This window comes from Phocoena phocoena, chromosome 2 (assembly GCF_963924675.1).
Source record: "Phocoena phocoena chromosome 2, mPhoPho1.1, whole genome shotgun sequence".
Classification (NCBI taxonomy): Eukaryota; Metazoa; Chordata; class Mammalia; order Artiodactyla; family Phocoenidae; genus Phocoena; species Phocoena phocoena.
Window position 1 is genome coordinate 140470123 of NC_089220.1, and position 25442 is coordinate 140495564.

The window sequence follows — 25442 nt, forward strand, 5'->3', positions numbered from 1 at the left end:
AAAAAAAAAAAAAAAGAAACATGAAAAAAAGCTAGCAAAAACAGCAGACAATATATTCCAACTTTTGGAATTATCAGACATGAACTATTAAAACTAAAACTATACATTCTATATTCAAGAAGATAAAAAGGCAAGATTGAAGATTTCAGCAGAGAACTAGAAACTATAAAAAGTGGCAAAGACTTTAAAATGAACCAACTAGAAATCCAGAACTAGAGAATACAGTAACGAATGTTAAATTAGTTATCGTGGTTATGGTAGTTCCAGTTCTGGATAAGATGGAGTAAATACCATCCACCCTGTATCTCCCACTGAATGCAACTAAAAACTTGAGCCAAATGCATGGTGCAGCTACTTGATGACTTTTTTAAAAATATATATTTATTTTATGTATTTATTGTTGGCTGCGTTGGGTCTTGGTTGCTGTGCGGGTCTCCTTGTGGTGAGCGGGGTCTACTCTTCGTTGCAGTGTGTGGGCTTCTCATTGCGGTGGCTTCTCTTGTTGCAGAGCACGGGCTCTAGGTGCGCGGGCTTCGGTAGTTGTGGCTTGCTGGCTCCAGAGCGCAGCCTCAGTAGTTGTGGCGCACGGGCTCTAGAGCACAGGTTCAGTAGTTGTGGCCCAGGGACTTAGTTCCTCCGCGGCATGTGGGCTCTTCCAGGGCTCAAACCCATGTCCCCTGAATTGGCAGGCGGATTCTTAACCACTGCACCACCAGGGAAACCCTACTTGATGACTTTGATAAGGAAATAGTAGCAGACAGACTGAGGAATAAGACCAGAATTAAGTACCACTGATTCAGCAGTATTTACCCTTAAAAAAAATCTAGTATTACCTGGCCTGGTCTTAATGCAATCAGAAACTCAGAAGTAAGCATCAGGATGAACAGAGAGAGCTTTAGGAGAAGCCCTTTTGAACAGGCTTGAGGAATAGGAGAGGAATCTCCTGGTAGTGACAGTAGCAGAGGCCACAGGGGTCTAAAACTTTGAGGGAGGACTGGAAAAGGGAATCCTAGGGACCCAGAAAGTAAAGGGTAGATCATACACAGGAAGAAGTTTGGGAAAGTGACTTCATAAGCTGTTTATAAATTCCTGGGTTTATTCTCACGCTGTTCATGCATGGATCTGGTTCTGAACATTGTATCAAAAAGAACTAAGAGGCCATCATCCAAGTCCCAGACTGGCCACTGGGTGGCACACACACAGGACAGATCTGAATAGCACTGCAAAGACTTTGAAAATGGAACTGACACTGAAACTACAACCTCAGAATGTTGAATGGAACTTGCAGCCTGAACACAACCAAGTAGAGTGTCTGCTAAGACAAAAATATTAACGTTCTCTATAGGATTTATATAAGAAACCAGAATCTCATAATATTCAAAATGTACCGGATATAGTAAGTATTATTTGGCATATGAGAAAATCAGGAAAATCTCAACTTGCATGGGAAAAGGCAGTTAAAGAATGCCAGTGTCAAGATGGCAGATATGTTGGAATTATCTGACTTAAAAGCAGTGACAAGAAGTAAGGTTGAACACTCTGGAAATAAGTGGAAAGATAGAAAGTCTTGGCAAAGAAATACAAGATATAAAGAACAAATTGTTCATTTTAGAACTGAAAAATAAAATAACTGAAATAAAAAAGACTTGCTTGTTGGGCACAACAGAAGAATGAGGACAATAGGGAAAAAGTCAGTGCACTTTGAAGATAGGTCAATCAAAACTATTCAATCTGAATAACAGAGAGAAAAAGACATGAACAGAGCTTCAAGGATCTGTGGTGCAATATCAAAATGTCTAACATTCATGTCATTGGATACCCAGAAGGAGAGAAGAGAGTATGGTGCAGAGAAAATATATGAAGAAATAATGGCTGAAAACTTCCCAAATTTGGCAAAAAAACCCCCACAAACTTACAGATCAAGAAGTTCAGCAAACCCCAAATAAGAAACACCCACAGAATTCCATGCCAGGAAACAGCATAGTCAAATTGCTGAGAACTGAAGACAACAACAGCAATAAAATCTTGAAAGTAGTCAGAGAAAAAACGACGCACTATTTATAGGGGAACAATAACTTGAATGACTGCAGATTTCTCATCAGAAACAATGGAGGTTAAAAAGGAAGTGAAATAATATTTTTTAACTGCTGAAAGAAAATGCTTTTCAATCTATAATTCTACATTCAGCAAACATATCTTTTAGTATTGAAGGTGAAATAAAGACATTCCAAGATAAAGGGAAACTAAGAGAATACAGTACTAGCAGACCTGTTCTAAAAGAATTGCTAAAGTAAAATTTTCAGACAAAGGGAAATGATACAAGGAATCTTGTAAATACCTGGGTAAACATAATAGATTATTCTTCTCTTCTTGAATTCTTTTCAAAAAATTATTTATTTATTTATTTGGCTGCGTTGGGTCTTCGTTGCCGTGCGCAGGCTTTCTCTAGTTGCGGCGAGCAGGGGCTACTCTTCGTTGTGGTGTGCGGACTTCTTGAATTCTTTAAAAAATGTTTGAAGGTAAAAAGTACAGATTATAACATTGTCTGCTAAAGTTTTTAATGTATGTAAATGTAACATAAAGAGGGAGAGGGTAAAGGGACCTATGTGGTGGTAAGATTACTACATTTCACTTGCAATGGTAAGATGTTGACTCTAAGTAGACTGTGGGAAGTTAAGTGTATGTATTGCAAGCCCTAGAACAATAATTAAAATAGAAATATAGTAAACATTACAATATGTAAATTAAAGTGGAATACTAAAAATTTTCAAATAATCTACAAGAAAACTGGAAAGGGGAAACAGGAAGAAATAACAGAGGGAACAAATAGAAAATAAATAATAAAATAATTGATGTAAATTCAAACGTGTAAATAATTATATTAAATATAAGTAGTCTAAACACATGAAGTAAAAGACAGAGATTGTGAGACTGGATCAAAAAAAAAATTCCCAACTCTATACTTTTTAAAAGAAATTGACTTCAATTCCAATGATATAGGTAGGTTAAAAGTAAAATAATAGAGAATATATACAATGCAAACACTAATCAACTGAAAACTGGACTGGCCATATTAATATCAGACAAAGCAGACTTCAGAGCAAAGAAAATTACCAGGGAAAAATAGTGAAGTACATAATAATAAAAGAATCAATTCAAGAAAATGAAAATGAGTTTGCCCCTAACAACAGAGCTTCAAAATACATGAAGAAAAACTGGCAGAACTGAAAGGAGAAATAAACAAATCAACAATTATAGTTGGAGACTTTAACACGCCTCTCAATAACCAATTGAACTAGTAAACAGAAAATCAGTAAGAATAGAAAAGAACTGAATAGCTTTATCAACTAACTGGGCCTGTGCTGAGCCCTCTTTGAAAGGGAAGAGTTCACAGATTAGCAGGTGACACGTGCATAACTGCCACAGAGAATGAGGGTATAATAATAGAATTAGGTACATTTGCCATGGGTACATAGGATAAGAAGCCACGTACGTTTTGCGGGGTGGAGAAGGGAACTCAGAAGTCTTCTAAAACAAGAAGAAACTTGAGTGAGGTCTTCAGGGAAAAGAAGGAGGAGTTCTTCAGGTGAGCAATGAGAAGGCTGAGAATGTCCAGCAGAGAAAAACAAAGTGGTTATAAAATAGCACAGTAATCAGCATGGTACGTTAGTGTTGTTGGATGGAGGGACCCAAGAGATGAGGCTGGAGAGACAGACCTGGGTTCTCTGCTGAAGGACAGCCCTCACTGATCACACAAGGGCCTATTTACTTATGCATTTTCATTCTTAATTGGATTTTGTTAAATATGTGTCATAGGCACATGGTATAAAATCCAAAAAGTATAAAAAGTATTTAGAGAATATTAGATCTTCACCCTTTCCCTACCACCACCACCCCATCCCTCTTCCTGAAATAAGTTGCCATAACTGGTATCTTGGGCATCCTTCCAGAGCTATCTTCTGTACATTTACAAATATGTGTCTCTGTATTTTCCACATAAAGGTGGCATATGATACTTTCTGTCCTATACCTTGCTTTTCTATTTGGGTATTTATTTTATTTATTTGAGGTGTGGATGTACCATAATTCATTGGATCAATCCTGTATTGATGTAATTTAGACATTTTCTAGTCTTTTGCTATTATAAACTATGATGCAACGAGTATCCTTGTATATATGTCAATTTGCACATGAAAGTATATCTATAGGGTAAATTCCTAGGAGTGGAACTGTTGGGTCAAAGAGTATAAGTATTTTTAGTTTTACTAGATAATGCCAAATTACTATCCATAGAGGCTGTGCTGATGCCTGTTTCCCCATACCCTGCCGGGCAGGGAGTATTCTTAAACTTTTTGCTCTTTTAGGCTAGGGCTTTTAGGCTTTAGCCTGTAAGTGATGATAAGCTGCTGAGAGGCTTTTAAGGTGGGGAGTGTCACAATCAGATTTATTTTTTATTTTTGTATTATTATTTTTAATTTATTTATTTTTGGCTGCGTTGGGTCTTTGTTGCTGCATGCAGACTTTCTCTAGTTGCAGCGAGCGGGCATTACTCTTTGTTGTGGTGCATGGGCTTCTCATTGCGGTGGCTTCTCTTGTGGAGCTGGGGCTCTAGGCACGCAGGCTTCAGTAGTTGTGGCACGCAGGCTCAGTAGTTGTGGTGCACGGGCTTAGTTGCTCCGTGGCACGTGGGATCTTCCCGGACCAGGGCTCGAACCCATGTCCCCTGCATTGGCAGGCGGATTCTTAACCACTGCGCCACCAGAGAAGTGCCCAGATTTATATTTTAGAAAGATCACTTGGGCTGCATATTTGGCAGAGGCAAAGCCTAGAGTCACGGATACCAATTAGGAGGCTTTACTATAGTCCAGGCAAGATAGAATTGTTGGCAGCTTAGATTAGGGTGTTGGCAGTGGAGACAGAGAGGAGGGAATGGATATTGAGATACTGAAGAAGCAGGTTCAGTAGGACTCAGGGACTGATCAGTCTGCAGGTGAGGGGGAGTGAAGACAGCTTTAATCAAAAGTTCTGTTCACATGAGCCTTGTGTGTAAAGTCAGCATTTTCTTTGTAAATGTATAGATCTCATGTCCATATTAATATTTTCTAATCCTGGGACTTCCTTGGTGGTACAGTGGTTAAGATTCTGTGCTCCCAATGCAGGGGGCCCAGGTTCAATCCCTGGTCGGGGAACTAGATCCCGCATGCCGCAACTAAGACCCAGTGCAGCCAAATAAATAAATAAATATTAAAAATATATTTCTTAATCCTAGAATATCAGAAGTTAAAAAAAGGTTCTAATATATTCCTAAGTGCTGTTTGTTGGCTCCAAGGTTTTTTTTTTTAATTATTTTTTAAATTTTATTTTTGGCTGCATTGGGTTTTTGTTGTTGTGCGCGGGCTTTTCTCTAATTGCGGTGAGCACGGGCTTCTCATTGCGGTGACTTGTTGCAGAGCAGGGGCTCTAGGCACACGGGCTTCAGTAGTTGTGGCACACGGGCTCAGTAGTTGTGGCTCGCAGTTTCTAGAGCGCAGGCTCAGTAGTTGCGGTGCATGGGCTTAGTTGCTCCGTGGCATGTGGGATCTTCCTGGACCAGGGCTTGAACCCATGTCCCGTGCATTGGCAGGTGGATTCTTAACCACTGCACCACCAGGGAAGCCCAGCTCCAAGGTGTTTTTGTTCGTGTCTTACTGGTTCTCAGAGAAGTTGGAGGAGCGTTTTTACTAACATTCTTCGGTCAGTGAGACTTATATTTGATGGCTCCTGTTATTCACCAGACTCTTTTATATTTTTCGTATTCATACCATTCATTCAGAATTCCATACGCAGTAAAGTAACTTTAAATTCTATACTTAATTTAAATATAATTTAATTAAATACATATTAAGGTCTCATATGTTCCATTTGCTTTGGTTTTGTGTGTGGTTCTTCTGATACTTAGAAATATTTGTACGTAGTAATTTATAATTTAAATTTTATGTAATATCATCCATAATTTTATCTGTTTAGTCAGTGTGTTTTACTTTTTTATGATGAGCAGTGATCGTGCTTCCACTTCCTCCCTACCTTTTTTCCCTTTCATTTTCTATCTCCTATTATCCCAAAGTTTTATTTCTAAGTGACTATCTTTGTATAATTGAATATGCTGTATTTCTGTTACCTGGGTTTTCAGCTTTGAGTCATGCCTTTGATTCCTGGCTTGTATAAGTGATACAATTAAGGCATTTAACTCCACTTGTCATCTTCTTCCCCCTTCCCCTTCTGTGCTAGTTGTATCGTTTCTGCATTGTCAGGGCATAAACACTGACATTCTGATCTGCCACTCTAAACTTTTTTGGTTTTAGGCTTGGTTCTATGGTTAAATATATGTTCAACGTTCACCATCAATTCTTCTGCTGTGGTTTCCCCAGTCATCTTTTGGTTGACCAAAGTTTGTTCTCCAGTAGTTTCCTCCAGGGCCACGGAACACTATTCCTTAAGTTCTCGTATGTTCAAAATCTATTTTCTTAGCAATTTTCGTGTATTTTTGCTCATGTTTTTTGAGAACTGCCTCCGGTAGGCTGCTCCACTGTTCTTTTCCTGACTGTTGGACGTCTCCCTTGTATGTCTTCTGCTTGATTTCCACCCAGTCCTCCATGATCCTACAGCTCTTGCAACCTCCCAGAGTTTCATCTATCTGCTTTTGGCAATCCTTCCCATTTTTTTTTTTTTTTTGAGACTGTAGGTTTTATTAGCCTCCATTTCCACTAACAATGGAATTTGCTTTGATTTTTCTTGTTTACTTAGTTGGTTTTGATTATATCCAACATGAAAAGAGGCAATTTACTGTTTTATGCCAGGATGTTTAGATAGAAGGTCCTTTAATTATATTTAAATGTGTGACCATGTAGTGTAACAACAAAGAGCATGAGATTTGAAGCTAGACACACCTGGCTTCTAAACTAAACTCTACCGCTTACTATCTGATAATGGACAAACCATATTCCTTCTTTGACCATCAGTGTTCTTATCTCTAAAATAGAGATGATTCTTGCAACTATTTGGTATTGTTGTGAGGAGCGAGGTAATACATATGTGATAAATAGGGGCCTAGCATGGTGTTTTGCAAATAGCGGGTGTTCAGAAGGGTAACGTTATAATGTTTCACGGATCTCCTGGCATAGGTGTCATTCGTAATGACTTTAACCCTCTCTGGATGGCATTTTGTAATTGCCACTCACTCAGCATTAATGATGATGCTGTCCCTGATGCTATCAAGGAGACCCCCTGGCACTCTCCCACTTCACTCATAATTCTATCCAGGACAGTTAGTGCCACAAGAGAGGGACAGATTGACTGCTCGGAGGCCCTGGGGAGAGGACACTCTCCTCCGAATGGCAGGGTTGAGGGGTGGGGTAGCACGTGATCAGGGGCTGTCAGGAGAGGCAAAATTTCTTCGGGGAGAGTTGGGGAGGGCCAGAGCTAGACCTGGATTCTGGATATTCCCTGGTGTAGACTCTGGGATCAGGGATTGGGTGGGTGGGCTTGGGACTCTGTCACCCCCAGCAGGCCTGAGAAACCAGGTGGCAGGATTCTCATCATGGCAGTTCTGGATGAGGTCAGAGGAGGCTGGGATGTTGGATTGGAAAGAGATCCTAAGGCATGTGTAGTTAAGTTCTTGCTTCTGTCCATGTGTTCTCAGGTCCAGGAGTCCCAGGCAACCATGGCTCCTACCACATTGGCCAGCAGCAGCTCTGATATGGTCTCTGCTGGTTGCAGCACCTCCAGAAGTCAGGACATCATTGAGCCCATGGACACAGAAACCCAGGAGGACAGGAGAGCATCTGCTGATCAGAACACTGGAGGCAAGAAGAATACAGAGATGGATAGGAAGATGCAGGTGGATGGGAGGACGCAGGGAGATGGAACACAAACCACCCAGAGGACACAGGCAGATAGGAAGACACAGGTGGATGTTGTGACACAAGAAAGTGAGAGGTCAGAGTCAGGCAGGAATTCCCAGGAGGACGTGATGGCACAAGGAAAGGTGGGGACCCAGGCAGATGAGAGGACACAGGCAGACAGAAGGGTGCAGGAAGACAAGGGGACATGGTCAGAGGGGAGTATTCCCACAGCTGTGAAATGTTGGTCAGAGAAGGCGTCCATGACCGGTATCAGCCCACAGTCCAGGGCTCCCAAACGCCCACCTTCAGAGGATCCTAGGTCCCCTCAGATTATTGAATGCTTTGAACAGACCCCAGAAGAGTTCTCCGTCCCAGACAAACCCGAGTTTATGCTCAGACCTGACGAGGCAGCAGGAACGGCCTCCGGGAGCCGTGAGGAAACTGTGCCAGGTCCCCTGGCGGGGGGCCTCACACGCGGGGCACAGCTGCCTCCTGAGGGCAGTTTGGAGCAGGTGGGAGGAGAGAGATATCGAGGGCCGGAGCAGTCAGGTCCAGTTAAGGACAAGGCCGAGGAGGGCCTGTCCCAGGGCCCCAAGCAGGAACAGCCGGGAGAATTGCTGCCTGTGGATCTGGGTGGCTGTCCTCCAGCGGGCCTGAGCCCCCAGGTGCCCACTCTGCCCTCTCTTCCTGGGGCTGGCCTGACGGATAACTCACAGCAGCGGCTGCCCAGCACCCCGGCTTCTCAGCACATGAGCACAGCCGCCTTCCTACCCTCTGGGGACAAGGCCTCGCTGAGTTCTGCCCCCCCACTGCACCTGGGGCTGGGCACCCCCAGCCAGAGTCACCCGCCAGGAACCAGGGCAGCAGACGCTGAGGGGGCCTGCGCCAAGGTGCCCGGCGTGGAAGGGAGGACTTCAGGCCCCCAGACCTGTGACCCTGGCCTCATAGACTCCCTGAAGAGCTACTTGCTCCTGCTGCTGAAGCTATCCAGCTCAGAGACGAGTGGCAGGGGCCCAGGGGCCCAGGAGGAAGCTGCCGCTGGGGATCAGGCACCCTCACCCTCTCTGGCCCCCACCGTGGAAGTGGCCGGTCTGAGTCCCCGGACGTCACGGCGCATCCTGGAGCGTGTGGAGAACAACCGTCTGGTGCAGAGCGCGCAGACTCTGCTGCTGAGCCCCTGTACCTCCCGCCGCCTCACTGGCCTCCTGGACCGCGAGGTGCAGGTTGGCTGTCAGGCCCTGGCTGCTGCCCGGTGCCCTGGCCCCAGCCCCCTCTCTGTCCCTGCCATCGTGGTAGGTGAGGAGGAAGGCCCCGGGGTGGCCTCAGGAGGATCCAGTGAAGGTGAGGGAGAGGTTTCCCTTGAGGGGCCTGGCCTCCTGCCGACCTCCCAGGAGAGCGGCATGGGTGGGCCGCTGGGGGGCGTGGGTGGACAGGCAGCCCCTGGGCAGGGACTGCTGTCAGCAGAGAGCAGAGCCCAGGAACCCTTCCGAGAGGAGGAGATCCCAGGGGAAGCTCTGACAGATCTCCCCGCAGCTACGCCCGAGGAACTGGCTCTGGGGGCCCGGAGGAAGAGGTTTCTCCCTAAGGTCAGAGCAGCAGGAGATGGGGAGCCAACCAAGCCCGAAGAAAGGGAGAGCCCCTCGGGTTCCCCCCGGGGGCCCCGGAAGGGCCTTGCACCGGGGCCCCTGGGGAGTCCAGGACGGGAGAAACGTTCCCCTACTCAGGGCAGAAAGGCAGACCTGCTGGAGGTGCCGCGGGCAGAGGAGGAGCCGGCAGCAGGGGCCCTGGGCTCCAGCCCCAGAGCCAGCAACCTGGAAGCAGAGCTGGCCCTGGAGGAAGGCAAGCAGGGCACTCCAGCCAAGCCAAGGAGAGCCAAAGACCTGCTAAAAGGTGAGCAACAGGTACGGCTTCCCAGGAGCGGGCTGCCCGGAGCAGGGCCCTGCTGGGGTAACCCTGCCTGCTAGAGGTTTAGCGTACCTCTGTAAAGGGTATTCTTATGTAATAATCCCGCAGGCTTTGGAATCGGAAAGGCTGCTTGGAGTTGGAAGTAGTACCAACTTTGTAACATTGTGAGGGTTACATGGGATAGAATAAATCAAGTATTCAGCACGGGGCCTGGCTTCAATAGTATCCTAGCTCTATCATCATCATCACCACCGTAATCGCCTTTTTGCAGACTTGTCCCGCGAGTACAGAGTGGTATGGACAGGATTCAAACACAGGGTCTTAGGTTTAGGAGCCTAGGCTGCAAACTGAAGTTCCTCTCTTGACTGCTGTCTGCGGCCTCAGCTGTGAGGCTCTCCCTGGCCTGGAGTGGAGGTGCCATACTATGTTCTTTCTAGCTAAGATGTGTGCTTTGAAGTCAGGGCAAAAGCCTCAGAGATACAGGTGGGACTCAAATGGGGGCTGTGTGGAGGCTTGAATCCTGTTTTCTCTCAGCCTGTGCCACCAAGGACACCCAGGGAAGCAGGGGTAGGGCTAGAGAGGGCACATGATGGAGGGGAAGTGGCTTGTTCCTCTCAACTGTGCCCCTGCTTCCAGCCCCACAGGTGATCCGGAAGATTCGGGTGGAGCAGTTTCCTGATGCCTCGGGCAGCCTGAAGCTCTGGTGCCAGTTTTTCAACATTCTTAGTGACTCGGTCTTGACATGGGCCAAGGATCAGCGCCCAGTGGGCGAGGTGGGCAGGAGGTAAGCCTGCTGGGTACCACCTCCACCTGACCTGGCTCCCTAATAAATTATAGCAACAATACTGTGGGGGAGATTGTCCCAGCACTTTGGATCTACCTCCTCATTTAATCCTCACAAGAACCCTATGAGGGAGATTCTAGTATTCCCATAGTGAAGGGGAGAACATTGAGGCTCAGAGGTATTAAGTCACTTGCCCAAAGTCACACAGCGAGTGCAGTCCTGACCTGTGTGATGCAGGCCCTGCTCTTCCCAGAGCTCTCAGAGACAGGGCTCACAGCATTCTCTGAGAGCGGGATCTGCAAAGCCTCAGGACCACAGGGTGGCCCTGGGCTGTGCCATGGTGATGGCCTCACGGAGAGGGTCTCCTCTCTGCAGTGCAGGGGATGAGGGGCCAGCGGCCCTGGCCATCGTGCAGGCGTCCCCCGTAGACTGTGGCGTGTATCGATGCACCATCCGCAACGAGCACGGCTCGGCCTCCACTGACTTCTGCCTCAGCCCCGAGGGTGAGTGTGAGCTCTGCCCCCCCTCCCCGGGGTCTCTGCCTGGCCCCCACTGGGGGTGGGGTGGGGAACAGTCGTCTTTGCAGAGGTGGAGCTGTCTCTGGGCAGACCTGCCTGAGGATAGTGGCTTTCTCTTCTCTTTCTCTACACAGTGCTGTCAGGATTCATCTCCAGAGAAGAAAGTCAAGGTAGGTGCCCCTCAGGGGGAGGAATGGGTGGGCCTGTGTCCCTACCCTGCTATCTACAGGGGCCTCTTTAAAGACTTGGAATCTGTTCTAAATGCCATGTTTATCTCCACATACAGCCACCCTTTGCCTCCTAGTTTAGGATATGGTTTGTGGAGGAAGATGGGGGAGGACAGCTGTTTCAGAAGATGAGGGGGGAGGAGGTAGCTAAGGGGACGTCCTACAAGGAGTTCATTCAGCCTGTGCCCTTTACCCATGTCAGAGCCCTTGATCAAGAGCAGGACCGCCCATTTGTCCCCCTGCCGGCTCCCTCCCCGGAGTTTCTCGCAGTGGTCTGTGGCCTCCTGCCTTAGATTCACACAGGGAGCTTGCTGAAAATGCAGTTGGTTGAGCCCTACTGCAGGTGCTCTTAATCGCAGTCTCTGGGGTAGGACCTAACACAACTGCATGTCAGTAGATGCCCTGGTGATTGTGGTACACCCCAAAGTTTGATAAGCATTTTAAAGGCTCAAATATTAGGGGAAGAGATGTATTGCTCCTGCAAAAGACACTCTGAGGATTAGGACCATGAAGGCGGCGGGTGATGGAAAGGTTTCTAGAGTTTCATTTGCCAACTAATACCTTAATTCTTTCCTTCGTTCACTCATTTACTTATTCATTCAACTAGTGCCTTTTGTTCAGTTATCAAATCAGATTTAATCAATATCAAATATAACCTCACCTAAAAACGCCTAAAAACTTAGTAATAATACTTAACTATCATCAAATATCCAATCAGATTTTCCCAACTTTCTCATAAGTGTTGGTTTATTTTAATTAGGAACCACTCAGTGCTTTTGGCTAACATAATCTCTTAAATCTATCAAATGTATAATAGTTCCTCCTCCCTCATTTGTTTTCCCTCCTTGCCATTTATTTGTCGAAGAATTTCTTACATTTTGGATTTTATTGATTATATCACCATTTAACATGTTGCTTCACTGATGTGCTTCCTCTAAACTGGTAATTAGCTTGAGATGCTTGCTCCAATTCAGGTGCAAATTTTGCGTGTGTGTGTGTGTGTGTGTGTGTGTGTGTGTGTGTGTGTGTGTGAACATTTCACAGGTGTGCTGTGTATTTCCTTTGCATCCCATCTGGAGGCATGTGATGTCTGATTGTTTTAGTAATGTTAAGAATGATCACTGGGTTCATTCAGGTGTTTTCTGCCCGATCTATCCCTTTTAAACTTTAAAAAACTGTATCTGATATAACCCCTGTCATCATCTAGGGGTTTTAGCAGTCACTGATTATCACCTAAGTCCTTTATTTCATTAAGGTTTGCAACGTGGAGTATTTTAATTCTGTCATTTCTTCTTTATTCATTAGCTGAAATTTTTTGGAAAAGAAGAAATGGTTATTTGGTAATCCTGATACATGTAGGTCCAACAGAAAATGAAGGAAAAAATACTTTCTTTTCCTCCTTGCTCTTACTAGATTTCAGAATAATGAGTTGGTGCCCTAACATCCTCCAAAGGTCACAAATGAGGGGTTTTTTTTCCAGAGGGAAGGGGTTTTTTTACTTATAATTACGAAAGTATGGATTTTTAACACATTTGAATGTTCAATACTTTGCAATTATTTTGCTGTTGTTGTTGGTAAGATTGTCTCATTTTTTGCCAGTAGAAGCCTCTTCAGGTTGGCTCTTGTGTCCTTTTGACAAGTTGCCAATTGTTTATGATACCTTACTTGCTTTCTGGTCCAGAGATGTTTCAGGTCAGTCTAGGACACTTCCTGCCCTAGACCTGGAATCAACCATTTCTTCAGGGAGTTCTGGTTCCTTTTAGTGGAAAATGGTATTTAGTGATCCCAATTTGAGCACTAGGAGTGCTCACTGCTACTGGATTTGTCTCACAAACTTTTTGTTTCAGTCAAACATGTCGGTTGACATGGAGTCATTTATTCATCTGATCAAAACACTGAGTTCTAAAACAAAGTAATTCTGATATTCTGTATTGATTGCTGCTTCCTCAGAAAACCCCTGCTTTCCACAGACACTGGCTGAGCCCTTACTCTGCACACGTGAGCACTGTTGAATGACGGCGGTTTTACCAGATACAGTGTCTGCCCTCAGGAGGTCATAGTTCATAGGGCGCCTCCCACAAGTGCACACCCAAAGAGAAGTCATGGACAGAGTGGTGGGGTGCTATGGGTCCCACAGCAGTCGGGGGGGAGCTTCTAGTTTTCCACATTTCTCCTGTTCCCCTTCAGTTGGAGAAGAGATTGAGATGACCCCCATGGTGTTTGCTAAGGGTCTGGCTGACACTGGCTGCTGGGGGGACAAGCTCTTTGGGCGCCTGGTGAGCGAGGAACTACAAGGTGGTGGACACGGGTGTGGCCTTCGGAAGGCCTCCCAGGCCAAGGTCATCTACGGGCTGGAGCCCATCTTTGAGTCAGGCCTCACGTGCATCATCAAGGTGTCCAGCCTGCTTGTGTTTGGGCCCAGCAGTGAGACTTCTCTTCTGGGCAGAAACTATGACGTCACCATCCAGGTACTGTCCCATCCCCCTGCCCCATCCTTCCACTCTCTCATCCCTCCCCTTCCCAGCCTGGGTCCTACTGGGAAGCCCAGTATGGAGGAGGAAGCCACCTTAGTCTCAACTTTACCTCGACGAGAGCCTGAGATGTAGTCCAGGCTACATCTTTGGGGCCATAGTTTTCAAACTGTATTTTTCAGCAGAAAACTTCCTTCACTGCCCTCAAAGATATCTTTCACAGAAGCCTTATTTGGGACTTAAAAGGGGAGTGACTGTGGGCGGGGTCGGTACCTTGCTCTCCTGCAGTGGGGCCCCTGGGGCATTGCCATCTATCACTAGGGCTCCAGGAAGCACACTTTGGAAACCACTTTGAAAACAAGTCCAAAGCCTCTTGTTTTACAAATGAGAAAAATGAGGTGCAGAGTAGGGAGAAGGGTAGGAATGAACCCCACCTCCCCCAGGGCTGGAATCCTCCCTGCAGCCTCTAGCAGATGGCCTTCCCACTAAGAGCCAGGCAGATAGGGAACGGGGATGCTTCCTTGCCGATCATAGTTGCTTCTCTTCAATCCACAGGGGTGCAAGATCCAGAACATGAGTCGAGAGTACTGCAAAATCTTTGCGGCTGAAGCCCGGGCTGCGCCTGGCTTCGGGGACGTGCCTGAGTAAGTGCACAGGGAGGGGGCCGTGCAGTGTGCAGACCTGTTGACTTGAGCTTCTGCAGAGAACCATGATTTCACAGCCTCCTGGGGGCCTCCTGAGTCATGATCACGTGTAAATGGGCCCCCAGCTAACCCCATGCTCAGCTCAGTGGTTCCACAAAATCTAGAAATAAAGACCTCAAGATTCACTGCCCACTTTAGAAAAGCTTCTGCTCTGGTCTTCAGTCTCTTCCCACCCACCCTAATTCCCCACTCCTTTGCCCAGTTTTTGCTGATCGCAGGGTTTGGGCACAGCAGGTTCTGGGCCTCTCTGAAGGTGATGGGGTGGGCTAAAGCTTCCAGGCAAACTGGTCAGGATTCTAATGTGGTAGGTGGGCAGGGTCAGTGTGGATTTTTGTAGGAGTCAGCTACACATGGAAACTGTTTTCATTTTGAGACTTGGAACTTCAACTCTTGAGTATTAGGGTCTAGCTGGCATTGAGCACAGTCTGGTTGAATCCTCTCAGAGGTATTCCTTTCTGTTTGGCACTCACCCGTCTTAGTCCCTCACTCAAGCACAGAGGCCTCCTGGGGCTATAGCAGGGTTCAGTTCTAATCCCACTGACCTCAGAGAATGGAGGAGGCCACCATTTCCTTTCCTGAACTCAGGGTGGAACCCCCCTTCCTTGCTGTCCTTCAGGCTCAGAGCTGAGAGTTCTGTTCTTGGAAGGGCCTTCCTTTTGGATCCAAGAGTGTAGAATTGAGGTGGAGGGAGGAGCTCTCTGGGGCCATACTTCCTGCTCACTGCAGGGTGACACTATGTTTAGGATCATCCCACTGTATCTGATCTACCGGCCTGCAAACAATATCCCATATGCTACCCTGGAGGAGGACCTGGGCAAGCCCATGGAGTCTTACTGTTCCCGGGAATGGGGCTTTGCTGCAGCTCCAGCAGCATCTAGCAGCTCTGAGGCCCTGCAGAAATGCCAGACCTTCCAGCACTGGCTGTATCTGTGGACAAATGGCAGCTTCCTTGTCACAGATTTGGCAGGTATGAGGGTGTGAGGTGTGCATGTACCTGTGCAGGAGAGCATGCGGAGGGGCAGGGTCACAGTTCTCATTTACTAGTGTGCAGAGCACTTTTGCACATATTCTCCTTTGCTTTCACAGTAACCTTGTAAAGTGCGTTGGACAGGAACCACTTTGTATGCAGCGCTAATACATATCAGGGCCTCACGGAGCCTAGTCTATAACCGCAGTTGTATTTAAAGGAGTACACTCCAGGCTTCACTTAAAATTAAAAAGGAATTTACTTCAAAGACTGTTACATGGGATCTAATTCAAACCCCACAACCGCGTTTTCAAAATCTCCCTTTCCTTCTTCCCTGCAGCTCTGCTGTGAACTTTCTTACTCTCTAACTTCCTAAACTCTCTCTTCCATCCCCACACACATAGCTTTGCAGTCTCCTCCTTCCCTGCTCCCCCCTCTGTCTTTGGTAGCTTTTTATTATGTAAACAAACTTAGTCTCTCTTGCTTCTTTTTAGTTTATTTCTATTTCTCCCATTACTCAGATTCTCCCCAACAAAGGAAGGCCAGCAAGCATGAATTCTCCTTCCTTCTTTGACCACTCCTCTCCAGGACTACTCTCTGTAACCAGACAGGGCAGGGGAGAGGAAAAGATAAAATCCTCTCCTCAGTGAGAGGACTGGAATGCTGCGAATATCACACACTATTACATTTTATCCCTGATGTAAATAAGTGAGAAAACCAAGGGCCAGAGATAGAAAACTGGCTTAAGTGTGCTTTGCATTGGGGTTAAAGAATAAATATTAATACAATAAATATTGTATATACAACTCTATATATTGAAGGGAGGGGGGCTAGTAACACATTAAACCATTATCATTCACTCTATTTGTTAACTCATAAATTTTTCTTTCCTTCCTTCCTTCCAACATTACTAAATATTGGGAAGAAAAAAAGGTGAATTAGGAATAGCCATTGTCCTCAAGAAGCTATGATAAGTATACCAATTTCTACAATGAGATGATAACATAATATAGTAGAAAGACTTGAGAGTCAAAGAAATTCAAGCCTAGGTCTCATCATTTTCTAGCTGGGTCTCTGTTTTACAGAGAAGAAAACAAGCTCAGACAGGTTAGGTCATTTAATCTCTCTGAGCTTCTGTTTCCTTTCCCTCTCTAGGAATAATCATATCTTCCCTGCCTATCTCTCAGACTTGTTAAGAACATTAAATGAGACCGTATTTATGAAAGCCCTCTGCAAACCAAAATTCTGTGCAAGTGTAAGGGATCATCATTATTATAATGCAAAATGGAATGTGATAAATGCTGAAAGAGAAATAACAAAGAAATTAATATTTATTGCATAACTACTGTGTTTCAGACACTAAGTTATAGTCCTCCACATACTGTGATCTTCTCAATTCCCCTGCAAGATGGGCAGCATTATCCCTACTTTTACTGTTGAGGATTAGAGATAGTAAGTGACTGGCCAAGCACACACAGGTCCAAAGTGACAGAGCTGAAATGTAAATCCAGGTGTGCCTGGTTCTCAAGCCCACATTTGTGCCACTCTATCATCCACGGGTACTCAGGCCTGTTAGTGAGAGGTAGGTTCCTGGAGGAAGGCAATCGGACAGTGTACGAACAGGGAAGGAGAGTCACAGGCCTGACGCATGAATGCTAAGATGCTGGGGTGGCCTGGACGGGGTGGGAAATGTCTCCTTTGTCACCACTTGCCTGGATCTGTTCTTCAAGGCTGTCTTAACCTAGGAGCCCACCTGGGCTTCTTGGAGTGCTTGCTTGCTGCACTTTATGAGTAGGTGGAAGCCAGTCTTATCCAGTGTTAACGTTTCTGCTGGCCCAGCCCTGAAATACCTTCACATTTCCACCTTTCTCCCTCTTGCCCAGATGGGCTAATCTGTTATGAGGAAGGAGAAAGTTTGAGCTCAAAGCCAGAGGCCAGCTCAGTTTGTGACCTAATCTCATCCAGTAGAGGCAGGATTGCACAGCTGGAAGACTTTTGGATCTAGGAGTAAGAAAGACTGAACTTTGATTCACGGTGGTCATTGCACACAGACAGTGTTCAATTATTAGATGAATGAATAAATGTGACTTTGCTGCAGTCACTTAACTTTGAGCCTGTCTCCTCACCTGTGAAAATGGGAATATTATTACTGCTAATAATACAGAGATACCCACACAACCCATGAGACAGGCCAGGGTGATGCACAATGAGAGGGTACCTGAAGATGTGCCCCGCAATCTGGCAAGTTCCCATCTAAAGTGATATCCATCTTGGAGACACGGGGGCCCTAGAACCAGTCCAGGATGCCATCAACTCCCCACTCTCTCTCTTTTCAGGGGTTAACTGGAAAATGACTGATGTGCAGATTGCTACCAAACTGCGAGGGTGAGTGCTCCTTGGGGACAGAATGCCCTCTGAGAGTCTGCTCAGGGTGGAAAATGTCAAAGTTCTTCTGGTTCTTCAACCCTGAGGTGCTAGACCTGTGACCAGAGAGTCCCACTTGCACCCATGGCCATGTAGTAATGTCTCAGGGGCCACTGATCCCCACCTGCTGTGCCCCTGACCCCAGATCTGGACCAGTAGCTCTTGACGCCCATGCACAGGACCACCTACATCCTGGGCTCTCAGTGTACCTGCTCCCCTTCCTTCTCACTTGTGAAAGCTCATCAGGGTGCAGATAAGCAGGGCCCTGTGAGTAGAGTGGTGAGCAGGAGTCTGCTCTTATTTATGTTAATAAGGCAGATCGTCCTCACACCGAGTGACGTCCCACCCGATGAATTCCGTGGGCCAGGGTGTAATGAGACCTCAGTTTAGAGTTGAGGTTTCGGATGCTGCCATCTGAGGTGGCCTCAGGTGGACTCCCCAGCACCCCGAGGTAAGGTAGGATGGACCTTGGGCACCACACCCTGGTTGTGGCCACCCCACAGTCTGCCCCCCCAAGGACTCTCTCTCTGGGTGGGACTCCTACTCAGCTCTTACTGTTTGGCTACAGATACCAAGGCCTCAAGGAGAGCTGTTTCCCTGCCCTGCTGGACCAGTTTGCCTCTTCCCACCAGTGCAACACCTTCTGTGAGATGCTGGGGCTAAAACCTCTCAAGGGCCCTGAGGCTGCCCACCCCCAAGCCAAGGCCAAAGGCTCCAAGAGTCCATCTGCCGGCAGGAGGGGCCCCCAGCTGAGTCCTCAGCCCCAGAGGAAAGGCTCTCCCAGTCCCCAGAAGAGTGCCCCAAGCTCCAAGGCCACCCCTCAGGCCTCAGAGGCAGTCGCCACCCAGTTACTCGGACAGCCTCCCATCCAAGATGGAGGCTCCAAGGCCCAGGGCATGCGGTAGCCCCCACAGGAGGCTGGGGGCCTCCACCCAGCAGCAGACCAACAAGGAAGCAGCTCGAACCGATGGAGACGTTCCCAGTACAGGACTAACCGGAGCAGGTGCACTGAGGCGGCACCACTCGGGGCCTCTGCCCGCAGCCTCTCCTCATCAGATGCTTGGTACCTGACACCCAGCCCGGTGGCCTCTCCTGGTGCCATCGTCCCCGCGGCTCCGAGGCCCTACCTCCCGGGGCCTGCAGCCTAGCCCTCCTTGAAGTTTACACTGGCCACTGCTGGAGGCTCCCTGAGTCCTCTGCATGAGTTCTGCAACCAACCCCTTGCCCCAGGCCCTGCCGTGAATGTTGCACTCTGGGGGCACGCAGGCCAGCACCTACCCTTTTCCCTTCACTTGGCCCTGATCCCTCCGTATCCTCAGGGCTCCAGACTTCCTCTGCGGTGTCTGGCCTGGTGACTCTCAGGGTGTCTTTTCCTTCGAGTCATTTTGCCTCATTCACCCCAGCTTATCTTGCAACTAACCTGTCCCTGAGCCCGAATGGGGCTCAGGGCCCTTCCAGAGACTGTCATATCCTTGTGTCTTTGGTGATGTGTGTTCATGCTCTTCCTTCCCCCATCACTCAGGCACTCAGTCACCTGCCTACCATGCTCCCTTGCACCCCATCCCCCATCCCTGGCTTTGAGCCCAATTGCAGCCTGCTGCCTGCCTTTCACTGAGTTCTGTTTGTTCCCCTACCCGCGGGCTTCCCTAGCCTGACCCCCACCCTACTCACCATACCTAGGTGAAGAGCAGACCCTCTGGCCTCTCAGCCCACCCCAGGACACTCCTCCCCTACTTCTCCCAGGCCCTCTGCCCGTGAGGCGAGAGCTGGCATGAGGATTGCATCAGCAGCTGTGGCCAGACGGAAGGTGTTGACTTTGTGGGACCTTGTGCTCCATACTGAAAGGAGGTGGGGTCACAGTGAATTTCACATCCCCTCTTGACCAGGGATAGAGGGCTGGGACTCTTCTCCAGAGGGCATGCACCTGGGAGCTGTAGGAAGAATGCAGTCCACCCATGTGCAGGGTGGAGGAGTGTCTCTGTGCCTGGGAATTAGGACCCCCTGCTCCTAACCATTAGCTCTTGACCCTGGGACTCCAGCTCTGGGCCTCAATATAGGCTCCCAAGGAATTGCTGTGTTCGGCCCAGCACCCTGGGCCCTTCCTGAGAACCCTTCCTTGAGGCCTGGGATGGGGTGGGTCTGGAGCTAGCCTGCTCCCCTTGGAATGCAATAAAGGCAGCAACTGTGTATCTTGCTCGCCCTTATCTGGTGTGGTTGTAGGTATATGGGGTCAGGGTCCCGTCTCCCCAGGCGGTTCTCTGAAGGCGTCCTGCAGTCCCAGGACCCACTGGAAAAATGAATCCATGTTTTGGATCCTAGATTGGCATTCAGCCTCAGCCTTCTGTGGCTACAGCTAGACAGTCTGTGCTTCTTGTACTAATGGAATGATGGCTTGTGCCCCTTACGAGGGCGCGTAGGCCTTTGGAATTGCTCATTCATTTGGAAGAGGAATGCAAAGGAAGGAACCCAGGAAGGAAGAGCAGAGCTGGGGCTCTGGGGAAACGCCCAGTGTCTTTGGCTGCCTCCACTGGGGCAAGACCAGCCCGGGGGAAGACCAGCTCCTGCCTCTCAGCTACTCACTGACTGTTTCCTGCCTCCCAAGCTGCAGGGGCTTCTCATTCTCAGCCCCACCCCATCACCCAGGCCTTTCCTTGCCTGACCTTTACCCCCCTCCGTTTGACATTTCTGACTTCTCTACCTCCTCTTGTGCTCAGGTGACTCTGCCCACTTTTTCCTCTTGCTCCCAACTCTCCCAGCCTGCATATCCAGATTGCCTCGGTGAACTGAGAGCTGGAATATTGTTGATTTGTTTATTCATTCATCCATTCATTTGGCAGACATGCTGAGCAGACTTACTTTATGCCAGACCCCGAGCTGACCACTGCTGGGAGGCAAAGATGCATGAGGTGGTCTCAAAAGAGGCGCTTTCCATTAGGTTTCTTGGGTTTTGAGCAACAGAAATGGACTTGGACCTTCGTGGGAAGGGTGTTGGGGGTAGTTCACAGAACCAAAGGAATAGCTGAACAGTTGGCCTTTAGAAGGGCAGGAGCCAGGGTAGCTCCAGAGCTTGCCTCCCAGGAGCTGCTGCCGGTGGCTCCAGTGGATCTCCCTCCACTCAAGGTTCAAATTCCTGTCCTGGAGCTCCGGGCATCGTGGACTGGGAGAGAGGTAGTTTTCCAAAGGATGGGGATTCTTACCAGAAGAATGGTGGAGGGTGGAAGGGTAGAAAGGGCTTGGCAGGCAACCACAGAAGATACTCTGACACACACAGACACACACACACACACACCTTTCTTCCCATCTGATGCACTACAACTCTCTTACATACAACCAAAAGCAAATCGCTCTCTGCTTGGGGAGACCATTCAAGGTAATAGTCAATGACTAAGTCCAGGGGTAATGACCAGGGCTACCATTCTCCAAAGTCCAGTGTCACTAATGATACTCTTCCCTCTTTGATCACAATCTCCTTTTGAAATTCTGCAACCTGTGGAAATTATATAACCCAACAAGAAGGGAAGTATGAGTAAAGGCTACGGTCCATTTCTATAACTGGTCATGAGAACTAGTATTTATGACTAGGGATTTTTTTGCCCTTTGGAGTGACCCAAATCTTCAGTTCCAAAGTTGAGTTCCTAAGCGGTCCTGCCTGTGTGGCAGGCATTAGCCACTGGACATGGCAGTACCAGGAAGCACTTTAGGAAACCCCCACGTCTGTCTGTACCCTGCCCCCTTTTAAGTAGCCACAATCATATTTTCCCTCGATAGAGTTAATCATCCTGGCTCCTCCTACGTGTCACTATATTTACTCGTATCCTAGATATACTCCTATCCTAGCTATGTGTGGCTCAGAGGTACAAGCAGCCTGAGACGGCCAGGTGCCTAGGCTTCTAATTCAGTTGAATCATTACTATGAAGTTTTGAAGATATGTTTTCTTGGGAACTAAAGCCTCTACACCATTCTGGTCCTAAACCTCAGATATGAGAAACGCATTGAGATGTAGTGATAACATGCCCCTCTTCACCCTGCTTCCTGGCCTGTAGGAGAAATAGCACCATGAATTGGTTGCCGGTTTGGAGCTTATGCTACATCTTGCAGGTCTTACCCAACCTTGCAAGGTATTGTTTTCAGCTGGTGCCTTAGCTGAGTTTTCAACAAACCATTTCACCATATTATCAAGCTAACTGCTTCTAGACTGTGGGGATCCTGACAAGATGAGCAAAGGCCATAGGCATCAACCCATTACTTTGCTATAAAGTGTATTTCCTGGTTGAATGCAATATGTGGAGATACCGAAATGCTGTTTACAACAGTTGATAATTCCATGGATTTTTTTTTTTTTTTTTTTTTGCCGTATGCGGGCCTCTCACTGTTGTGGCCTCTCCCATTACGGAGCACGGGCTCCCGACGCGCAGGCTCAGTGGCCATGGCTCACGGGCCCAGCTGCTCTGCGGCATGTGGGATCTTCCCGGACCGGAGCACGAACCCGTGTTCCCTGCATCGGCAGGCGGACTCTCAACCACTGCGCCGCCAGGGAAGCCCAATTCCATGGATTTCGATGGGAGAGGCATGATGGGTAAGGAAAGCAAACCCAAATCCAGAAGAAGGACCCCTAATGGTCAAGATAAGTTCCTGCCCTGTTAAAGCCATAGCAGAAGTGTAGACTGAGGCGAGCTCAGCCGTAGGGCAGGAGGAGGCATTATGGGAGAGTGAGTGATGCCCACACACAGCTTGCCTGTGCCTCCAGAACCCTATCCTGGAGCATTCACCTAATGATGGTGGCCATGCCTGATTTTGGCTGGGTGGATCTGACAACCCCTGTTCATAAGGGCCACCATGGCCACCTGGTAGGCTGTAGCCAAGCAGTTAGACTCCCCAGAGCCCAGTGGCAAGTCAGAGGGCTGTGTGTCAAAAGGATAATAGTTACTTGTTGGCCAGCGTACCACTTGATTCCAAACTCTGGGTTCTCCTGCCATATTTTTTTAAATTTTTTAACATCTTTATTACAGTATAATTACTTTACATTGTTGTGTTAGTTTCTGCTGTATAACAAAGTGAATCAGTTATACATATACATATGTCCCCATATCTCTTCCCTCTTGTGTCTCCCTCCCTCCCACCCTCCCTATCCCACCCCCTCCTGCCATATTTTTTAAATCAAGACTTGTCACAATCTCCATGTGGCTCCCCAATATGCCACAGACAGACCCCTCAAGCACCACTGGCTCTGCCAGGTCATGTGGCCTCGTGGCAGAATCATATGTGCTAAAGGCCTATCCTGCTGGAGAGCCTTCACTTGCTCTGCACCATGCCCAAAGCTGGCAGTCTTCTGGGTCAGTCAGTAAACGGGTTGGAGCAAGATGCCCCAAACTGACAATTTTGCCTGGAATTGGGCCTTAGTGGTAAGGAATTCAAAATGTAGGAATTTGTCCTACATTAATGGAGGAACTATTCTGACCTCAACAGACCCCTTGATCCCCAGGAACTTTATTAAAGGAACAGACATTTGCATTTTCACATGCTTTATCTCCCACCTCTGACTCACATATATACGTCTTACCAAAGCATCTAGGGAAACTGTTGATCTCCAGACCCTATCAGCATGATGCCATCAGCGTGCTGGAACATTGCATTGCTGAGGTCAAGGTCCCTGTGAGGCAGTCTGTGGCACAGAGCTGAACAGCTAAGATAATATATATCATTCAGCAGGACAGCAGTGGAGTACTGCTGCCCTGCCAGCTGAAGACGAATTGCTTCTGATGTTCTTTGCTCATCAAAATCAAGGGAAAAAATGAATTCACTAGATCAGATGGTTCATACCAAATGCCAAGAGTTGGATGAATTTGCTTTAGCAAGAAGACCATTTCTGGAACAGCACCTGCAATTGGAGTTAACACGTTTTAAAGTTTACAACAATCCAAAGACCTCCTGGCCAGGCTGAGCTGTGGTAGGAATCACTATGACTTCACTCTTAAATCTGATAGTAACACTAATTTCTACAATTCCCTCACAAATACGGAATCACTGTTGGTTTACCATTTCGATCGGGAGCGGGAATTCTGATGGCTTGTGCTTCTCCTATCCTATTATAGTCATTCTTACCCCGCTAATCAGAGCCATTGCGGGGGTTATGCGTGTTTCAGAATATATCCATTTCAACTGTACACTCAAAATAACCTTTCATTGGCTTTGAGTTTCCACCGGGTCTACTATGGCGCAAAATTTAGTCTATTAAACATCTCTATGGATTGGGAGACCACATGCTCTTCTACTGTACCCAGAAATTGGACTTGGCTTGGAGCCAGTGTCCTACAGAACCCCTCTCCCCAAGTCTGAGTACTTTCCTTTCCTTTGCGTTCCCAGATAAGTGAACACAGATCCCTTTGGGGAAGGCTGCAAGGAAGGTTAACAATATGCATCTCAGTGTTAAAACAAGGTTTTTCTTCAAAGATAGTTGACTTCCTCTCCCTTGAAAGTCTGGAAATTAAGTGGGAGATTTTGACTCTACCTTTGCAGCTGAGACAGACCTTTTTGCCCAACCAGAAACCTTTGGTTACAGTAGTAACTAGCTGGTATCTTAGGCACTGTCTGGTCTTTTTCATTCCTGGGGCCCAATGGTTAATTAACCACAGCTAGAGGTTTGGTTTCCATACCCATGTCCATTATGATGACTCCTCTACTGTGTTCCTTCTGTCTACCTCTGCTGCTGAGATCAGGAAGTTTATTTCATAGGAGCTCTTCCAACCAGAATTCCAGGCCTAGAGAGGAAAGCCAGCAGAGCCTCGCCAATTTCTCATGGCAGGGAGTGAGACCATCTTCTGGGTCATGTCAGAGGCCAGAGGGCAGATGGGCTGGATGCATGTCAGGGACCCAATAAAGCATTCTTGTTTCCTGAAATCTGTGAGTTCCTGCCTTTCTTGGAATGTTGGTCTTTTGTTATAATTTAGCATGGGTCAGTATTTGGTCCAGATTTGTATTATCCACTCTCATCTATAGCCCCCCCCCTCCCCCTGCACAAATGGTAAGAACTGTATCTGGCTGTATGAGCTTCTATAGAATCTCTGGTGAGTGAGAACATATCAATAAACAAAACCTGAATCAAAATTCTGTTCCACTATCTAGGTCAAACAGCCTTAAAAAGTTTCCATAAATTTCCCCTATATTTTTTGGCAATGTATATTAGCTAGCTCATACAGTTTCTTCTGGGAGTAACTCTTCTTTTTCCTGATTTGATTCTGCCTCTTATCCCCTGGGTTATGTTGACTGTGGATTCTGGCTACTGGCAGACCAACAGTGTTGTGTGGGACGGGGTCTGGGTCTCAGTTTTGTACCTTGATGTTGTCAGTACCCCTGAGCTGATCACACTCAGGGAGCCTGTTTCATTCATTAAACGTACAAGGAAATGGAATTTTCACACTAAAAACCCACCTTGCTAATTTTTTATGAGACATGTAACCATCCAGAAGACTGGACACTTTACCTGACAAGGGAATTCTTCCCTTCTTCTGAAAGGAGAACTTCAAGGGAAGCCAAATTATCAGAAGGTTGTTTGAGCTGAGAA

General features: G+C 47.3%; 2 protein-coding genes across 2 annotated transcripts in view; both read left to right on the forward strand.

Moving 5' to 3' along the window:
• Positions 1 to 18785, forward strand: part of ALPK3 (alpha kinase 3) — a 44429-nt gene extending 25644 nt beyond the window's left edge. The window contains exons 6-14 of the mRNA XM_065872511.1: positions 7679 to 9770; positions 10422 to 10569; positions 10945 to 11072; positions 11222 to 11257; positions 13502 to 13782; positions 14341 to 14429; positions 15233 to 15456; positions 17793 to 17841; positions 18449 to 18785. Coding sequence (XP_065728583.1) covers positions 7679 to 9770; positions 10422 to 10569; positions 10945 to 11072; positions 11222 to 11257; positions 13502 to 13782; positions 14341 to 14429; positions 15233 to 15456; positions 17793 to 17841; positions 18449 to 18785 — 3384 coding nt within the window. The remainder of the gene's footprint in view (positions 1 to 7678; positions 9771 to 10421; positions 10570 to 10944; positions 11073 to 11221; positions 11258 to 13501; positions 13783 to 14340; positions 14430 to 15232; positions 15457 to 17792; positions 17842 to 18448) is intronic.
• A 3932-nt stretch (positions 18786 to 22717) lies between these two features.
• SLC28A1 (solute carrier family 28 member 1) overlaps positions 22718 to 25442 on the forward strand; it is a 52905-nt gene continuing 50180 nt past the window's right edge. The window contains 1 exon segment of the mRNA XM_065871772.1: positions 22718 to 22728. Within this exon segment, the coding sequence (XP_065727844.1) occupies positions 22718 to 22728 (11 nt within the window).